This window comes from Alligator mississippiensis, chromosome 5 (assembly GCF_030867095.1).
Source record: "Alligator mississippiensis isolate rAllMis1 chromosome 5, rAllMis1, whole genome shotgun sequence".
Taxonomy (NCBI): Eukaryota; Metazoa; Chordata; order Crocodylia; family Alligatoridae; genus Alligator; species Alligator mississippiensis.
The window spans coordinates 41,087,530-41,107,633 of record NC_081828.1 but is presented as its reverse complement, the minus strand read 5'-3'; the positions used below and the strand labels follow the sequence as shown (position 1 = coordinate 41,107,633).

General features: G+C 47.3%; 1 protein-coding gene across 4 annotated transcripts in view; it reads right to left on the bottom strand.

The window, feature by feature from the left end:
* The window catches only part of LOC102565633 (P-selectin), a 36,260-nt gene that overhangs the window by 1,873 nt on the left and 14,283 nt on the right, over window positions 1–20,104 (bottom strand). Inside the window, exons 6-18 of one of the 4 annotated variants that reach the window (XM_059728248.1) lie at window positions 19,192–19,383; window positions 15,609–15,794; window positions 13,273–13,458; window positions 10,687–10,872; window positions 10,204–10,389; window positions 9,513–9,698; window positions 9,030–9,215; window positions 8,339–8,524; window positions 7,437–7,622; window positions 6,599–6,784; window positions 2,759–2,881; window positions 426–456; window positions 85–140 (exon numbers count right to left, since the gene is read on the bottom strand). In XM_059728248.1, coding sequence (XP_059584231.1) covers window positions 86–140; window positions 426–456; window positions 2,759–2,881; window positions 6,599–6,784; window positions 7,437–7,622; window positions 8,339–8,524; window positions 9,030–9,215; window positions 9,513–9,698; window positions 10,204–10,389; window positions 10,687–10,872; window positions 13,273–13,458; window positions 15,609–15,794; window positions 19,192–19,383 — 2,075 coding nt within the window. In that variant the 3' untranslated portion in view covers window position 85. The remainder of the gene's footprint in view (window positions 1–84; window positions 141–425; window positions 457–2,758; window positions 2,882–6,598; window positions 6,785–7,436; window positions 7,623–8,338; window positions 8,525–9,029; window positions 9,216–9,512; window positions 9,699–10,203; window positions 10,390–10,686; window positions 10,873–13,272; window positions 13,459–15,608; window positions 15,795–19,191; window positions 19,384–20,104) is intronic. The other 3 variants (XM_059728249.1, XM_059728250.1, XM_059728251.1) reach the window with 3 other exon arrangements.

Genomic DNA, 20,104 nt, shown 5'->3' with positions numbered 1-20,104 from the left:
GTAGTGACAGGAGCAGAGCTCTGAACACGCCCCCCTCCCCCCAAATAAACAAATGTTTTAAGAACAATCTTGCTGCTAGTTTACCTTACAAGTTGGATTCATATGCTGTATTTGTAAAAATTCCTGGTGCTCCCAGGTCACTAGAGAACAACCAAAACACAGTGGTATAAGCATGGAGTAAAAACAAGTGGCAGGGCCCCTAGCATGGGCCAAGGAAGTAGGGAACTAGTAGAGCCTCCTTAGCTCCTGCCTATGGTATTGCAGCCATACATGACTGCACATAAATATTGCACCTATGGGCATGTGGACACATGCAACAAAGTCATGGGAAAGTGGGGAAGAAATTGGGGAAGGGCAAAGTTGCTGTGTTACTCACACCTGAGTGCAAATTAGAGGAGCTGACTCACAAAACACATGGTTCTCACCTTGTGGGATTTAGGAGCTTCTTTTCTTCCTCTGTTGATAGAGTCAAAGCATCCATGGAATGGTGCAGAGACAAAAAGGAATAAACAGTTTTCATCAGTGACAGGGTGTGGAATAAAGCAGTATCTAACAGGCTGGAGTCTAAATAGGGCAGCAGACTTACACAGGGAGCCATCCAGGGCCTTCTGGGAGCAACTGTTAGAGAAGAGCTGAAGAAGAGCTAAACTGTAAGAGCTAAGGTATCTATGCCATAGTCATGGACAGCAGAACAGTAGGTAGACCCTATGCTGGAAGGGAGGGAAGGAAGTAAGAACTTGCTTACAGGGTCATGCCAACTGAGTCATGAGGCCTGGAAGGATGGACCTCTTGAGTGAGGTGATTGTTAGGATGTCCCAGTAGAGCAGAAAGCAGCTGAGAAGCTTCTCTCTCTCTGGAGGGTTTTTGTTTGCCCTTCACGAAAAGGATGCCAGATTAGCTCCCCTCTAAAAAGATGCTGTCAAAACTGGCAGTGCGAGGTGAATCCCTGACATGATCCATGAAGGCCCAATCCAGCAATAGCACTCCACTCTTCTATGTCTCAGAAGTCTTTGGAAATCTTTCAAACTTCCTGGCAACAGCAACGGCATCTATTGTTCTACTGACTTCACTGCGGGTTGGGTCAGCCCTGTCCTCTTTACCTCTACTCTAAATTTCCTCAGGGCAAGGAGTCTTTTACTACACATACACATGTAGCACCCAGCACAATGGGGCCTGAGCTCAGTGGTGACCGCAAGATATTCTAATTCTGAATTTATAAAAGCTGTAGTCTGTCTGTCCATCCATCCGTCTGTCTGGCCATAACCCTTTATTTGCACTCTGATTGGCTGTCTTGGCAGTGACAGTGGGGACCGAGGGGCTGGCCTCACCCCCCTGGGTCTGCTCCTTGGAGCCAGGGGCTGGCGCCCACCCCCCAACCACAGCCAGCAGGGAGGGGAGGGGAGGCGGCAGGGAACAGGGGAGGGAGGGAAGCAGGAAAGGGGGGTGTTACTGGTGGCTGCACCCCGCCACAGCTGGCACGGCGACCATGGTTGCGGGCCCTGTCCCAAAGTGGCTGGGGGGGAGGCAGGGAGCGGCCCTGGCCCCGGCCCAAAGCAGTGGGCGGCGATGGGGGGAGGTGGGGAGGGGCCCCAGCTCTGGCCCAAAGGGGAGTTGGGAAACAGCTCAGGCCCAGGCCCCGGCCTGAAGCTGCGGGGGGATGGGGGGAATGGCCCCAGCCCCAGAGCAGTGGGGGGAGGCGGGGAGTGGACCTCTGTCCCTGTCCGCCCCCCTTCCCCCCCAGTCATTCTCGATGGGCATTTTGCGAGTACAGTAAGGGTTGCATTATCTGGCACCTTAGAAACTGGCATGCTCCATTAACTGGCATGCCGGTTGACGTGGTAGAAGCAAAACCAGAAGTGCCTCCTGGGGCACTTCTGGTTTTGCTGAGCCCCCAGGGCCCGGGGCAAAGCAGTCTGCACAGGGCCCCGTCCCTCTCCCCCAGCCCACTGACACCAGGGAGGGGTCGTGACGCACTGGACACGGAAGGAGGGGCAGTGGCCCCAACAGGCAAAGACACCTGTTCAGGCTTCTCAAGTAACCAGCATATTTGGTTATCCAGTCCCCCCCATGCCTCATGGGTGCTGGATAACAGAGCTTTTGCTGTACTGTAATATAATAAAGAAGAACCACACTCTTGAAGTGCCAGGTCTAGTTAGAAAGTAAGCTGCCAAGGAGACATTTGGCTGAGGGTGGCAGTGTTGAGGCGCTCCATGTTCATTCTCGCCCACCCATCCTGTACCAAAACGTGTTTGCTTTACAGGCTGAGAAGCTGTTCTCTAACTGCTCCCTTCAGAAACCCCACTGGAACTCAAAAATCTGCCCATGGTCTTTCTGCCTCAGCCAGCAACATTGTTTTAGAAGGAAGTTTCTAGCCACGAGGAGCACTGGGACAGATTAATCTAGAGAACTCATGGAAACTCCATCATTAGACATTTTTAGGTGAAACTTGGCTACCAGGGTTCAGACAGGGATTGTCCTTCTCTTGAGCAGGGGTGGGACTTGATGACCTCCTGAAGTCCTTTCCAGTCCTACTCTGTGATTCTACCTATAACAAGACTGCTGCTGCCCTTGAATTTGGCATGTAAAGACAAAAACAGAAGTCCAAAGCTCTCTCCTAAAACTGTTCAGCATAGCAAAGTGCTTTTTTTTGGTCAGTTTGTAGAATGCAGACACACAGGGACCAGCTGTATGGAATAACAAGGTGTGCTCTCCTCAGCAATAACACGGAGGATATTCACAAGCCCAGGCCTTTTCTTACCTTTCTCACTGAGACGCTTGAGCAGCATAACTATTAGCATTCCAGACAGTAAGAGACCCACAGCTGCCATGGTGGAAGTACCCATGTAAAGCAGGATTTGCTTCATATGCGAAGCCGTCTTATCTGAAATGAATCACCAAACCAGCCTTTTAGGTCTGATGATTACTGGGTGAGATGGGGGGGAGTTGATATATAGTCTATATAGTCCTAGGTCAAGGCTGTCAACTGGTACCTTATGGGTTGCATGCAGTCTGTGAAGGATTAACAAGCACTTCCCCCTGCACCCTACCCCACCAAGCTGCCCTTCTGGCTCCCACTCCCTCCATCATTTGGGCTGCATTAGCTGGGCCCTCTGTGCTGCACCTCCCTGCCTCTGTCTTAGGGGGCACAGTGTTGCAGCCTGCAGTGCTGTGGGAGCCCGTGGCCTGGAGCACCCATGCAGCACAGTACAACAGGGGAGCCTGCAGTCAGCTAGTAAGGGTGAGGTCGAGGCATTAATACATGTAGGGCACATGGCCCCTGCTGGTGTGACCCATGTCAAGTTGGACAGAATGCGGACAGTCCTGGCCTAGGGAACTTATAGGCCAGAATTTCAGAGGTGCTCAAAGGTACAGATAGGCACAGTGGGATTTTCAAAAGCGCATCAGGCGGGTTAGGCACCAAACTTCCAGCCATTTCAATTATATATAAACACCTTTGCGAATTCTGCTAGGTACACATCAGCATCATTAGGCACCTGAATACTTTTACAAATCTTCCCCAAAGTGATTTGTATGTCTAAGTGATTTAGGTATTTAGGAGCCTAATTACCTTTAACTTTCAATGAGACTTGGGTGTTTTTATATGGCACAAAGCAGTGCCAAGCAGAGATTTGCACTCATTCTCTCAATGACTGGAAATGCTTCAGCTTTGACAGGACTGAGCGGCTCATTTCTTTATCATGCCTCGGCTTGACTGGGATCTACTTAGGGGCTTGTTCTGGAACAAGCATGAACATGTGTAACACACGTGGACAGAACCAGGATCCACACAAGTGGCTGCCACTGTTAAAATACAGACAGAAAGGGAAAGAAAGGAGCATGACTGTAGTTGCTAGGCCACTCACAGAGGCAAATGCTGTGTTCCAGTCTCAGTTCCAAGGACTGTTGGTGTGATACATTCAGTGGCATTGTCAAATAAAACAATAAAGTCCTTGGAACAGAGTCTTCATCTCTCAGGGAAGTACCTTGATCTCACAAAATAACTGCCTCAAGGCCTAGACCAAAATATAACCATGGGAAAATCATATCCTTGCCCCATGCTATTAATTACTTTAAAAGCTCTTGAGATAGAAGGCCTGTGGGTATAGACTATGGTAGGGAGTTTGCATCCTTTTAATCATCTAAACACACTCCCCATCTTTCCTGGTTATGAAGGGGATAGTTTCATGCAGCGAAGCAAAGACATGTACACACAGGAAGCCTGTACCTAGTGTTTTTCATGGAGGGGCACTACCAGGCTGTCCAAGAATGCAGTTCAATACAGGTTCTGGGCAGCAGCTGGCACAAAAACAGCCCATGATTGAAATAGTTATAGTTTATTAAAAAATTATTAGCATGATTTTTACAGCTTATGGGGAAAGAGGAAGAACCTACTTCTTTTCACAAAGTTTTCAAGCTGTATTTTGGTACAGAACCATTTCCTTTTCAGCACTGGCAAAGATGTAGCCTCCTATAGAAAGGGTGCCTGCTATCACACCTGCTACAGGGATAGTAGTGATTATGGTCTTTTTCAACAGACTTTTGCTTCACAGCTGCTCCAGATCTCAGGAAGCTACTCCTGCAACTGCTGACTGAGGCACTGGGCTTGAAAGAGCTGCAGGAGTGGTGTAGTTCCCAGCCCCCTCTCCAATTAACTGGTGGGGCAGCTAGAAGCAAGCTAGCTGCTAGCTACCACACCAGTGGAAAAGGGCAGGGGGCTGGGACCTGCCCCTCCCCTGCAGCTCTCTCCAAGTCCCCTGACCCTGACTGGGGAGCCAGGACCAAAAGCTCCCTGCTGCTGGGCAGGGGGACATTGTCCCTGCCTGGGCAGCAGGCAGCTCCCCTCTTCTCCCAGGGTAGGGTACAATGTCCCAGTTCTGGCCAGGAGACAGCTGTCTCCTGGCATGATGATCCCTGTCAGCCCCTGGGCTAGCACCTGGGAGGAGCCTAGAGCTCCCCCAAGTGGCAGCAGGGGCCCATTGTAGAGCCCCAGAAAGCTGAAACAGTTTGCTGCCATTAGCAGCAAATCTGTTTCTGCTTCCCTGCATGTGTAGACACCTGCCCAGGAACGTTTACTTGTGAGTAGTTTACTTGCAAGTAAACTGATCCTGGTTCAAATGTACATGTAGACACATGCACTGAGATAAATATCCCTTGTTTGACTCAGGTACACACTAAGAAAGATTCACAGATTCACAGAAGTTTAGGGCTGGAAGGGACCTTGTAAGGTCATTGGGTCCAGCACCACTTCTCTGGGCAGATCACTTTGAGCCTTTCAGCCAAATATCCTGACACACCATTTCCACACCAAGTGCCTTTTCTGACAAACATGGTAGCAGAAACAAACAACTTACTACATAAACTGACTGAAGTGTGCAATCAAAGCAGAGCAGACATGTGCTGTACAGCCCTACGACATAATAAATCACTCAAATACAGGGTAAAGTTACATCCTGGAAAATGTGTAGTAATTTTACTATGTGGGAAAGCTACTGTGAAGAATGTATCATGTCTGCTCCCCATATTCGGTGGAGGCCAATCTTTTTGGTAGATGCACCAAAAATTAGCCCTACACTGTTCCTGAGTGCCACTCCATCTCTTATCCTGTTAGAGCTGTTGTTCTGTTTTCTGCTTGTTGCCTTGTCCTCCATGACTGATCTAATACTCTGCTTTCTGTCCTATCTGCCATTGTGCTGCTTGTTCCCTCCCCAGTCTATCGCATGTCACATGCAGAGGCTACCCATGCACTTGTGTCACCCCTGCCTCAGGCTGGTCACCCCTGCCCTAGGCAATGGCATTTCATGGAGGACTTGTGCTCTGTTGGAACCAATTCCATTAAACCTAGTGGCCAAGGTCCATAATAGCACCTATATTAGCAATCCAGTTTGGGATTGCTAGCTTTGTGCCCACCCGTTACCAAAATGTACATTTACTAATGATTATAACTAGAGTAAATACCACACAGGAATTCTGTCAAGCGTCTTCCCCCACTGTGTCCTAAACCCAGGGGCTTGCCACAGGTGCTCTTGGTGCAAAGATGCTTTTTGCTTCTGGTTGATTTATTACAGGTCCATTGGTGGCCTCCTGTATTCTCCACTTATGATTATTCCTTAATGTCTGCAGCAGACCAGGCTCCAGTTAGGGTGGTACAGAGGCCACTGAGTTGCTCAGGTGGCAGTGGAGGGAGCAGGGATACGGAGAGAGGTGTTAATCCAAGGTTCAAACACTGTTTGTATTTGCTTTTGGTGTAATACAGATTTCCCTCACCAACCATTGGGGTTAGGTTCCTGAAAGTTCCTGTGGTTGGCAAAACTCTGGTTGGCAAGACAAAAGGCTTATGGGAAAAATAGCAGGTGGCGGGCTGATGCATGGCCATGGAAAACCATGGTTACTCTAAACTGTATACCGTGGTAGCCAAAACGGTATATAGAATATTAAGCATGGATACTCAAAACCATGGGTGGCAAAACCATGGTTGGCCAGGGAAACCTGTAATGTTTCTATCTAAGGCCATCTCTGACATGATTTCCTCAATGGTTTCAATTAGGGTCTGAGAAGCAGTATGGCAAAACAGCTCTGCTGTCTCTAGGCAATACTGTACCTTTACAATGTGGAGGACTCTCTGTCCAGGTTCCCAGGGCTGTACAATTAATTGCCTCTGGTCCCATCTGCACAAAGCCCATGTCACAGGAGAAGGAGCATGTGGAGTTATATGTGAAGTTTCCATGCAGATCAGAGCAGAGCATGTGGCCCCTGTCTGGGGCATCCAGTGTGGGGCACCTGACAGCTGGAATGGTAAAGAAGAGCTCTGTAAGGCAGGAGTCTGGCCATGCTCAAGGCTGCAGTGCCAAGGGCCACTGAGCTTTGAGGCATGCAGTGTAGAGGCCTAAGTATGGGGTGCTGGGGGTGACAGGGCTGCAGAGGATCAGGTGACAGCATGAACAAAAGTGGTCAGATGCCAGAGAGGAGCTACTAGAAGAACTGGGTGGGTGAGGAATGGTGCTGATGTGTTAGGTGCCAGGGACATGGACTTGGGGTTAGTGAAGAGACAGGGGACTAGTGGGCCAGGAGGCAGGCTGCTCACTGTATTCATGGAGAGGCTGATGGGGCAGGGATGGGGTGGCAAGGATTGTAGTGTCAGGAGCTGCCGTGGTAGGGGTTGTGGTGCACCTGCTTTGTTCCAAGGTAAGTGACAACTCAAGGTGAAGAGACAGTGAAGAACCAGACCTGTTCTCTCCCTAGGGCAGAGCCTTCTCTTGAAAGCTCTTTGTTATGGGGCTGTCCCAGATCTCCATTCCCTGCCTCTGACAGTCATTGTATGCTATCTCTCTTCCCCAGCACTGGCAGAGATTTGGGTTTCTATAGGGAGAGGCATCTGGTATAGCATCAAACCACTGACATACACTTCAGACAGCTCATAATGAATGCTGTGTATTTACCTTTACAGAGTGGAGGACTCTCTGTCCAGGTCCCCAGGGCTGTACACTTAAGCATCTCTGGTCCCATCCGCACAAAGCCGGTCTCACAGGACAAGTTGCATGTAGAGTTATACTTGAAATGTCCATGCATATGAAAGCAGGTTAAGTGGCCCCAATCTGGGTTGTCTAATGTTGGACATGTGATAGCTAAAACAGTAAAGCATTGCTCTGTGAGGAATTTGTGGGGAAACGATGGGAGATGCCAGCATGCAGTGCCAGGAAAGGGGCTTGTGGTGGCTAAGTGACATTGTTATGAGAGAGATGATGGTAAGTGATGGGTGGTACGATTGAGTATTTTGGAGCTGGAGTCCTGGGATGATGTAAGCTGAGTTTCTGAGGACTGCATGCTACAAACATGGGCGCTATGTGGCATGTCCGAAAAATAATGAATTAGGGTGTTGATATTAAATGGGGTATTAGGTACTAACATGGGTTGAACACAAGTGTAAGGGGCTGTTGACACAGAAGATGAGGATATACAGAAGGCTGTTCTGGTGGGGGGATGCCAGGAGCCAGGTTATTTACTGTGTCGAAGGGGAAGGTGAATCGGAGCAGGGATGGGACTGCAGGAATGAGAAATCCAGTGGCTGTTGTGCCAGGGTTGCGGGGCACTCACTTGTTCTGGTGCAAAGGACTCCTCCGCTACAGGGATAGCAGTGATAATGTTCTTTTCCTAAAGCCTTCTGTTTCACACCTACTCCAGATCTCAGGAACCTAGTCCTGACTCCCGAAACTGTTGTGCACAACAACTCCCCTCCCCAGCACTGGCAAAAATCTTGGCCTCTACAGAAAGGGGCGCCTTATATAGCACCAGGTCCATGATACACACTCCATATATCCCAATGTGAATACTTTGCCCCTACCTTCACAGACTGGAGGACTTCCTGTCCAGTTCCCCAGGGCTGTACATTCCAACGTCTTTGGTCCCATCTGCACAAAGCCAGCCTCACAAGAGAAGTCGCATATAGAGCTATACATGAAGTTTCCATAGACGTGAGAGCAATTTATTTGACTCCAGTCTGGGGCATTCAATGCCGGGCACTTGATAGCTGGAATAGCAGAGCAGAGATGTGTAAGATGGGGGCCTGGAGGAAATGATGCTCAGAAATTCCATGTAGGGTTTAAGAAATATGAATATCATAAAACTTATCTGCAGAAGCACCTGGAAACCAAATCTGGCCTGATTTCTCAATTCTGCATTACAGCAAAGTCATTATGGGCTCATTCCTCTCACAGGGAAAATGTTCTAATCAGATCTGGATGGTGTATTTTTTGATTTACGAGAGGTTCATAGGTGGCCTGTTGCATTCTCCACTTATGATTATTCCTTAATGTCTCCAGCAGTCTGGGGCTCCAGTTAGGCTGCTGTATAAGCGGCTGAGTTGTTTGCAGGTTGGGTAGGCGGGCGTTAATCCAAGGCTCAAACCCTTCTCTATTTGCTTTCGGTGTAACGATTCTAAGGCCAGTTCTAACAATGATTTCCTCAGTGGTTTCTATCAGGATCTGAGAAGCACTATGGCAAAACAGCTCTGCTGTCTCTAGGCAATACTGTACCTTTACAATTTGGAGGACTCTCTGTCCAGGTTCCCAGGGCTGTACAATCAATTGCCTCTGGTCCCATCCGCACAAAGCCCGTGTCACAGGAGAAGGAGCATGTGGAGTTATATGTGAAGTTTCCATGCAGATCAGAGCAGACCATGTGGCCCCTGTCTGGGGCATCCAGTGTGGGGCACCTGACAGCTGGAATGGTGAAGCAGAGCTCTGTAAGGCAGGAGTCTGGCCATGCTAAGGGCTGCAGTGCCAAGGGCCACTGTGCATTGTGGGATAGCATTGATAATGTTCTTTTCCTAAAGCCTTCTGTTTCACACCTACTCCAGATATCAGGAACCTAGTCCTGACTCCCGCAACTGTTATACACAACAACTCTCCCCCCCAGCACTGGCAAAAATCTTGGCCTCTACAGAAAGGGGCGCCTGATATAGCACCAGGTCCATGATACACCCTCCACACGTCCCAATGTGCATGCTTTGCCCCTACCTTTACAGACTGGAGGACTTCCTGTCCAGTTCCCCAGGGCTGTACATTCCAACGTCTTTGGTCCCATCTGCACAAAGCCAGCCTCACAAGAGAAGTCACATATAGAGCTATACACGAAGTTTCCATGAATGTGAGAGCAGTTTATTTGACTCCAGTCTGGGGCAATCAATTCCGGGCACTTGACAGCTGGAATAGCAGAGCAGAGATGTATAAGTGAGAAGCCTGGAGGAAATGATGCTCAGAAATTAGATGTGGGGTTTAAGTAATATGAAAGCATAAAACTTATCTGTAGAAGCACCTGGAAACCAAATCTGGCCTGATTTCTCAATTCTGGATTACAGCAAAGTCATTATGGGCTCATTCCTCTCACAGGGAAAATGTTCTAATCAGATCTGGATGATGTATTTTTTGATTTACTAGAGGTTCATAGATGGCCTGCTGCATTCTCCACTTATGATTATTCCTTAATGTCTCCAGCAGTCCGGGGCTCCAGTTAGGGTTGCTGTATAGGCCACTGAGTTGTTCGCAGGTTGGGTGGGGGGGCATTAATCCAAGGCTCAAACCCTTCTCTATTTGCTTTCGGTGTAACGATTCTAAGGCCAGTTCTAACAATGATTTCCTCAGTGGTTTCTATCAGGATCTGAGAAGCACTATGGCAAAACAGCTCTGCTGTCTCTAGGCAATACTGTACCTTTACAATTTGGAGGACTCTCTGTCCAGGTTCCCAGGGCTGTACAATCAATTGCCTCTGGTCCCATCCGCACAAAGCCCGTGTCACAGGAGAAGGAGCACGTGGAGTTATATGTGAAGTTTCCATGCAGATCAGAGCAGACCATGCGGCCCCTGTCTGGGGCATCCAGTGTGGGGCACCTGACAGCTGGAATGGTGAGGCAGAGCTCTGTAAGGCAGGAGTCTGGCCATGCTAAGGGCTGCAGTGCCAAGGGCCACTGTGCATTGTGGGATAGCATTGATAATGTTCTTTTCCTAAAGCCTTTTTTTTCACACCCACTCCAGATCTCGGGAACCTAGTCCTGACTCCCGCAACTGTTGTACACAACAACTCTCCTCCCCAGCACTGGCAAAAATCTTGGCCTCTACAGAAAGGGGCGCCTGATATAGCACCAGGTCCATGATACACCCTCCACACATCCCAATGTGAATGCTTTGCCCCTACCTTCGCAGAGTGGAGGACTTCCTGTCCAGTTCCCCAGGGCTGTACATTCCAACGTCTTTGGTCCCATCTGCACAAAGCCAGCCTCACAAGAGAAGTCACATATAGAGCTATACATGAAGTTTCCATGGATATGAGAGCAGCTTATTTGACTCCAGTCTGGGGCAATCAATTCCGGGCACTTGATAGCTGGAATAGCAGAGCAGAGATGTGTAAGTGAGAACCCTGGAGGAAATGACGCTCGGAAATTCCACGTGGGGCTTAAATAATATGGATATCACAAAACTTAGCTGGAGAAGCAACTGGAAACCAAATCTAGTTTGATTTCTCATTCCTTTATTATGGCAAAGTCATTTTAGGCTCATTCGACACACAGGGAAAATGTTCTAATCAGATCTGGATGATGTATTTTCATGAAAACAGAAAACTCACAATGAACAGTGAATTAATTCCCCTGCAACTGCATCTCATTGAGATAAGTATCTCTTGTTTGACTCAGCGAGACGTCCAAAAAAAAAATCACTTTGAGCATTTAAGCCAAATATCTTTTCATTTCATTTCCTCACCAAGTGCCCTTTCTGGCATGCCTGGGTGCAGACACACACAATGGACTTTATAAATTGACTGTAATATGTAGTCTAAGCAGAATAGAGTCCTAAAATTAGAGACATGCTCGAGGTGTGCACTGTGATTTCATGGGCATTTCGCAGCAGCCAGTCCCTTCACTGCTGACTGTCTTTCACTCAGACAGAAACTTGCACTCAGTTTACTTCCCTACCGCTTTCTTTGCCTTGCCCTTCACTGCTGATCGGCAAAGGGCGCATTTACTTACACTACCCCGCTACTCCTTTTTTTTTTATTATTGATTGATTTCATGGGAAATCGCGGCTGATGCTGGATTTCCTGGAGATCGCAGTGATAGTGGACACTGCTGTTTCTGCAGTTTCCATGAAATCCATGAAACCATGATTTAGGTAGGTCCCTACCTAAGACATAGTAAATCCTTCAAATGCAGGGTAAAGATAAGATACATCTTGGAAAACTTGTAGTAATTTTACTATGTGGGAAAGCTAATGTGAAGAATGTATCATGTCTGTTTCCCTAGTCTATTGGAGGCCAGTCTTTTTGGTAAATGCACCACAAATTTGCCCTACACTGCCCCTGAGTATCACTCCATCTCTTACCTTATTTAATCTGTTGTTCTGTTTTCTGCTTCTTTCCCTGTGCTCCCTGACTGATCTGCTACTCTGCTTTCTGGTTTCTGCCCTATCTGCCATTGTCCTGCCTATTCCCTCCCCAGTCTATTGCATGTCACACGCAGAGGGTACCCATGCACTTATGGCACACCTGCCTCAGGTTAGTCACCCCTGCCCTCCTCATTGGCATTTCATGGAGGAATTGTGCTCTGTTGGAACCAACTCCCTGACATCTAGTAGCCAAGGTCTGTAATAGCACCTACTTCAGCAATCCAGTTTGTGATTGCTGGGCACTGACAGACGTGCATTCCCCGCTTTAACTCATGGCACTTCACAGAAAGTGCCATAAGATAGTGACCCTCCAACCCAACAGACATTCACTGTTGGGTTGGGGATGGGGGGGAGGGCAGAATTGTGCTCTACTTTGCTGCTGATTGAGCAAGGAGAAGCCTACCTGCAGTTTCTCTCCCCTAGCACTGCCCTTGGCCCCCTGCTTTTCTCAGTTCCAGTGCTGTCTGCGGAGGGAGCTGTGGGCTGTGGTTTGCCCAGCATGAGCTGGAGGAGGAGGGGGCTGGGAGGTGGTCAGGGGGTGGAGGGTGGAGGGGGCTCCAATCCCCTACCCCAGCTCAAGCTGGGCATACCCCAGCCTGTAGCTCTCTCTCCCTCCCCCATCCTCCCCTTCCTTCCTGCAGACAGCACTGGGGGCAGGGCTGGGCTGTATCAGCCCAGCCCCTATTGCAGGCAGAGATCACAGAAGTTACCTAAGGCACTCCACTTTGAAGTGTCTTCCTCTGACCCTTCATTAAATGAGAATTAATTTTTCACATGATTAGCCATTTTTAAAGCTCTCTGCTGCTGTGCATATGTGTTACAGCATGTCTATAGAGCACTGTCAAGGGGCCAATTGCAAGACTGATGTCACTTCTGTCAGCACCCTTTGTATTCACCCCTTACCAAAACGCAAATTTACTATGGATTACCATTAGTAGTAAATACTCCACACAGGAATTGTGTCAAGTGTCTGCCCCGACTGTGTCCTACACACAGGGGCTTGCCACAGATGCTCTTGGTGCAAAGATGCTTCTTGCTTCTGTTTGTTTTGTTATAGGACCATTGGTGATCTCCTGCATTCTCCACTGATGATTGTTCCTTAATGTCTGCAGCAGCCTAGGGCTTCAGTTAGGCTACTTTAGAGGGCACTGAGTTGCTGCAGGCTTTGGTCAGGGACAGAGGGGGAAGGGCTCAAGATGAAGTTCCAACATCTCAATTTGCTTTTGGTTTAATAATGTTTCTGTTTAAGGCCTGCTCTGACAATGGTTTCCTCAGTGGTTTCTACCAGGATTTCAGAAGCACTATGGCAAGACATCTCTGCTGTATGTAGGCAGTACTGTACCTTTACAATGTGGAGGACTCCCTGTCCAGGTTCCCAGGGCTGTACACTCAATTGTCTCTGGTCCCATCCTCAGAAAGCCAGTCTCACAAGAGAAGGAGCATGTGGAGTTATATGTGAAGTTTCCATGGATGTGAGAGCAATTTATTTGGCCCCAGTCTGGAGCATCCAGTGCTGAGCACTGGATGGCTGGAATTAGAAATAAAGTAAGTGGAGTCAGGACAGTAAAAGGAAAAAGGACTATTATCTGGTGGTATCTGCTCCACTTCAGCCTGATCCCTGCAACATCTTCATAGCTTTCCCAGCCAGTGAGGGTGACTGCACTGTGGTGAGGTGGGTGGTATAGTGAGTCAGGTCAATTCAGGGGAAAAGGTAGCGGTGTCTGCTGAATGGCGATGTGACTGTTTGGGATTCTGGACCCTCTTGGATTCACAGCAGTGCTCCAAGACTCCTTTCCTGATTTACTCAAGCATAGGCAACTTGTGACCCCTGATTTCCTGGCAGGGCAAAGTCAGGCCAGAGCTATGATACCATTATTGGATACCAGCTGCTGCAGTAACCATCGGATAAACAACAGAAATGTCTGCTAGCCTGACACATTTCCCTTGTATGTCTGGATTTCATTGCAACCTGCTTGGGCTGTGGAGGGGGCCCAGGAGAAGTTTTGGCTGTAGGCCTAAGAGCAAATGCAGGGGAACAGACATAGAGAAATCATCCCTTACACTGTTAACCCCACCTGAGCAAGCTGTACATAACTCTAAAAGCAGAGTCTGCAGTATTCTGGGACAGCTCCATTTTTATCACAGCATCCAGGAGCTCTGAGCACATCCTGACATAATCAGCCATGTAGGCAGTGACATAATTTGGGGGAAGATGACTTAAAGCCTCAGAGCCACAGCAGAATTGTTCTCAGGCACTCATCCATGGCTGGCAGGCCCTTCACATGCTGTTGACTGGGCCCTTAAGGGAAAATTCTCCCTCCTCCTGACCTATTTCCACTCTTCACTGTCTATTGCTCTCAATGAATTATTCCTCTGTGTAAAACAAGGGCTGGGTTTGCCTTTCCCCAGTGATCCGTGTACTGTTGTAGTATTACAGTGAAGATTTTGCTTTGAGTGCTTATCTTGTTATTGACTATAATTGTTTTGACTGTTTATTTTGTTATTTTTCTTTTTATATAAGGACAATTAAAATAAAGTTAATCCTATTATGATTTACTAACCATCAAGATAAAGTTATTTAATTAATTATTATTATTTGGAACTGATCATCTATTTTAAATTTCTTATTGCTTGGCATAAAATGTATTTGACATTGGCCTTATGATTTTAGACATGTTTGACTCATGACTTTAAAACTTAAATTTAGTATAAGGAAAACGTGTGTGTAAGGGTTTGTGGTATGTCTAGTGTGTGTGGACATGTCTGGTTTATGTGGAAAGAGGTAACAAAAGAATAAATGATGGATGTGTGCCAGCGACACAGAAAGACAGGCCTCTTTCAGCAGGTGAAAATAGCCTTCTGTAGCTTAATAGTTAAGAGCTGCAGCGACTTAAAAGTCAGCAGTAAAGGATTACCAAACACTGAATCAAGCTCCAACTTGATGGCTGAAGACTTCAAGTGATGGCCTCTGAAGATTGCAGACCACAAAGCCAGAAGATCATGGCCTACCAATCCCAGCTTGCCAACAGGACAAAAGGATGGCCTTCGCATCTGACTCAGTGGAATCCATAGGCTGTATGAACAACTATTTCTATAAAGAATGATCACAAAGACAAGGCTTTGGGTCTCTTCCATCTGCAAGAAGGAGTTTTGGGTGCGTCCAACAAGACCTGACTCCAACTCTCTTGGTCAGCTTGGCCGCCCACCAGACTGAACTTGAGCAACTTTGAAACTTGGTAACACCTTAACCTTTGCAGGACTGTCTAACTTTTGTGTGTGTGTGTTTGATTCTTTGTATGAATGAATGAATGAGTATGCATGGGAATGAGTAAAGCAAATAACTTTATTATTCTTTATTCTTTTTATGTTGTATGTTTTATGTTTTGTGTTCCAATAAATGCGGCCTTGTGCCTTATCCCCCTGATAAAATTCTGGCTTGTTTTTAATGCACATTGTACGCCCCGTGCGCACAACACTGTTGTGAGACTCATGGTGCAGGGCGACATTTTTGGCTCATTCACCATATATTTTATGATTCCAGAGTTAATCTAGTACAGGAGATGAGAAGCAGCAACACAAGGCCTATTGCCTGCCAGGGGCAGGGGGTCAAACTAGATGGCCCACTGAGGTCCCTTCCAACCCTAGAATCTATGAATCTATGAAGCAGGCATGTTTTACCTTGGCATGCAGGAGATGGAGAACTCCAGTTTCCAGAAGCTGAGCAATGCAGTATCTCTGGGTCAGTTGAGACAAAACCTTTGTTGCAGGAAAAGTTGCATACTGATTGGTACAGAAAATCTCCGAAGGGTCCAGAGCAGACCAAATCACCATTTTCAGGAGCCACCAAATTCTGGCACTGCACAGCTGAGGGAAGGAGAAAGTAGGAGGTCACTTCACAAGGACACCGATGATCATCACTGTGCTGGACAATGAAATCCTATCTCAGGAATGTGCCTCAAAATGTGCCTTCAGGAGAACTTCTTTAGGCAAATAACGAATTTACCCAAAAAAGTGCTTTGCATCCCCAAGCCATTTGTGATTCTGACTCACACTGACTTCTCAGCTGGAAAAGAAAAAAGGGAATAGATTCATAAAACTGCTAGGACTGCTTATGTCCCCCTTGTGCCTGGGTTTGACCACTTATCCAGACAGTGAGAGACCCAGGGTCAGTTTCCTTCATTTCTCCTGCACCTAAAGGGACCTGAACCAACATCCTGCTCTGAGCACAAGGCTGCAAGTTGTTCTGGAGTGGGGCCACTCAGTCTCACTGTTGAGCCCATTCCTCCTTGTCTAGCTAATAAAATATTCACTGGAGCAGGGAATGGTACCCTAGGGGTCCACTTAGACAACTGCCCTAACCACTCAGGTGTAGAGTCATTTTGCAGATTAAGGCTCCCATGGGTGAGGGAGGGAGTGGGGTTGGGGCAGGGGCAGGTGCTGCACAGCCAGCAGGGCATGGGACAGAGCCACGGCTTGTCCAGGGAGCGCGGGGGGCAGGGAAGGGGGGTAGCTCCCACCACTGCGTGCAACCCCGGGGCAGGCATGGGAGTGTGTGCCTGTGCGCAGTATGAAGGCAGGCTAACACTGCATGCTTGGGGCCAGTGCCAGGTCCTTCCCAGCAGAGAGGGCTGGGCCAGGGCTGTGCTCGGAGCAGGCGGCAGTGGCAGTGCTGGGAGGGTGGCTACGGGGGGGGGCTACAGCTCCCCAAAATTTGCTATAGCCCCCTGTTCCAGCACTGCTGCCACCCACCCAAGTGCAGCCCCGGCCCAGCCCCCTCTGCCAGGAAAAGCCCAGCCCTGAGTGCACAGTGGCAGCCCGCCCTTACCCTGCGCACAGATCAAGGGGCACCCCTCCCCCGTGCCTCCCCCGGGGGTGCACACAGTGGTGGGAACCACCCCCTCTCCCCATCCCGTTCCCCTGCATGAACCAAGGCTCTGTCCCATGCCCCACCTCCTGGATGTGCACCACCAGTGTCTGCCCCTCCCCCTGCCCCAGCCCCACTCCCTCCCTCACCGTGGGGGCCTCGATCTGCGCCCCATGCCCCTTCCTCCCCACAGACTTACCAGCCTGATGCTGCTGCTCTCCAAGCTGCCGGGCTGCATATCAGCAATTGGATTGGTATTGGCAATATGGCTCGTTAATAACTGACCATCAGTATCGGCCCAAAAAATCTATACCAGTGCACCCTCGGTTTGATTCCCCTTCCCCCTCCATGCCCCCCACCAAAAAAAAAAAATTAAAAAACGGTCAGATTATGGCTATAAGGATGGACTGCAGCACTTTTCTAGATGAGTGGTCTTAGCAGAAAGTCCTCAGTCACTAATTTTTGTTTCCCTTTTTTAAAATTCTAATGCTTCTGAAAGGCAACTTACATTTAAACACAGAGACAGGCCTGCAGACTTGGCTTCACTTTTTTGTATTATCATGTAAACCTTTAAAACTTGATCTCATTAGAGTCATGCACCACTTTGTGCATGATGCTCCTCCTTCACTTCTACTATTTCTTACTGCATCCCCTGTTCAAACTATGTACACTTACCTATATGTGTGTATATATGTACACACCTACTTGTCTATATATATACCTTATAGACCCTGGCTTGAACACAGACATATCATCAATGACATCCAAACCTTCCTGCAAAAGGATGACCATCTCAAAGTAGTCATGGGGGACAAACTAATACTTACATACAGACAGCCTTCCAACCACAAATGACTTCTCTCAAGGAACAGGCTTTCTAGTCTTACTGCGGCCCCAGGCCTTACAATGGACCCAAACGCCTTCTGTGTCCCAACATCAATACAGACCACATCATCACTGGACCAAATAACATGGATTACAATATCCAGGCCAAATACAGACATTACACCTTTACTGGTATAAGTGATCTGAAACCAGGTTATACCCATAATAGAACAGAAGCTCAACACACACAGACTGGGTTAAAAATGGCAGAACCTGATCTAAGATTTGCAACCCTCCCTAAAGGGCGAATGTGTATTCTGTTTGCTACCAGTCTGAACTATTCCATTTACAGAAAACTGATACTGATTCCACTTTGTGCTTTTTGAATGCATGTACCTAGCCCCAAGGTTCATGCACTTTCAACTTCAACAGTGTCATATACATAATCACCCTGATTACAGTGCCCCTCTGCTTTCTACATTGAGCAGACTGAATGATCCCCATATTAAAAAACACTACTCTGACATCAGCTGTAGAAAGATGCAAAAGTCTGTGGGAAAACACTTCACCCTCCCTGGACACTTCATCACCGATCTGAGGATGGCTGTTTTCAGGCAGAAAACTTTAAAAAAGAGATTTGAATGGGAAATTGTGGAACATGAAATCATCCACAGATTCAATTATGTTAAATATGGTTTAAATAGAGATTATTATTACCCCATTACGTGAGTTAGCTTTGGTGATCCCTCCTATGAGTTTAATGTGTGTTTGCTTGTCTCTCATCATCTCCCCCCTCATCTCTCTCTCTCTCTCTCTCTCTGCTTGTCTTTTTTATTCTAATTTCTCTCTCTTTCTTATACTCTGCTTTCTGCATGTCCCATCACAGCATCTAATGAAATGAGCTACAGCTTACAAAAGCTTATACTATATATCTATATCTTTATCTATTGGTCCATAAGGTGAAAATCTACCCTACCTTCTATTTGACTTCAGACTAACACAGCTAACTGTGTGTGTGTGTTATTATATATTATAGTATATATAATACATATATTATTATATATATTATATATACTATAATATATATGCACTATATATATATATATATATATATATCTATCTATATAGTACCCCGCCCAAAATAATTTAAAGAGGCAAGCATAGTTGTGGTTTATATCTTTTATTGGAAAAACTGCATGGTTGGAATAGACTTAGACAAGCTTTTGGGTATTACAGTTCATATGGTCTGAGGTCCAAGGAAGAGACTGTGGTACCTAAAAGTTTGCCTAGGTCTATCTCAACCATGTAGTTGGTCCAATAAAAGATATCACCCACAAAGATACTTGCCTCTCATATATTTAGTGGACCATCATGGCAAGAACATCATTCACACATGACCAAATCATTTATACTCTTTAGAGATCAAAATGGAAAACCCTATTAACTCACATCTAGAAGCCAATGCACATTTGTTATGTACAGCTTTGAAATGTCTTTGTCCTGTTTATTTCCTCCTGGTCATGCTAACTACCCATTACACACAACCCTCAGCCACACTCTGGAGTACTTTACCTTGGCAGGCTGGCACTTCTGCTGTCCACTTGCCAGATGCTGTGCATTGCAGTGTTTCATCTCCACTCAACTTGAAGCCAGATTCACAAGTGAATTTACAGCTTGATTTAAAAGCAAAATCACCAACTCCAAGAGTGTCCATGCAGTTCATGGCTCCTCTTTCAGCGGGCTTAATACCCTGGCATTGTTTAGCTGCATAAGAATAAAAAGACCATGGACACAAGTGTCACCTCCCAGAGCCTGTAAGAAGCAAAGAGGGGAAGGTGGCAGGAAGGGCAGCAATGGAAAGCAAAAGGGCACCTATAAGGACACTGGAATAATGAACAGATTTCACAGATTATTAGGCCGGCAGGAACCATTAATACTATCCTGTCTGAGCTCCTTTTAGGTTACCCCTTTGGGCCTTGTTTCCCCATCCACAAAGTGGCAATGGTAATACTGATTTAATTTCTGAAGTGCATTGAGATTGACAGATGGCAACCATCATGTAGGACCTGCCACCTGTGTCTATCCTTCAAAGGGAAGGGAGGCCTGAGGAAGCACATTTGGTGCCCAAAAGCTTGTCTAACACCTCTCCCAACTATACAGTTGATCCAGTAAAAGGTACTGCCATATAAATCCCCCTCCTTGGGTATTCCTTGGATGATCACAGTTATCACCTCACTACTACAACTTAGAAGTTATCAAAGTTATTTATAACAGAAGCTTACTTTTTTCCTATTAGAGCTCCCTGTGTAAAAACTCTGGCTCTTCATGGACCCAGTAGCATAACTGAGGGGCAGCGGTGGTGACCAGGGCAGCAGCCCCAGTCTCCACCAGTCTGGGAGTGGGGAGTGCAAAAATAGCTATCACTGCAGCTGCAGCAGCCACTGACCACATTGTTGTCATGGGCCCAGCAGCAGCCTCATGCATC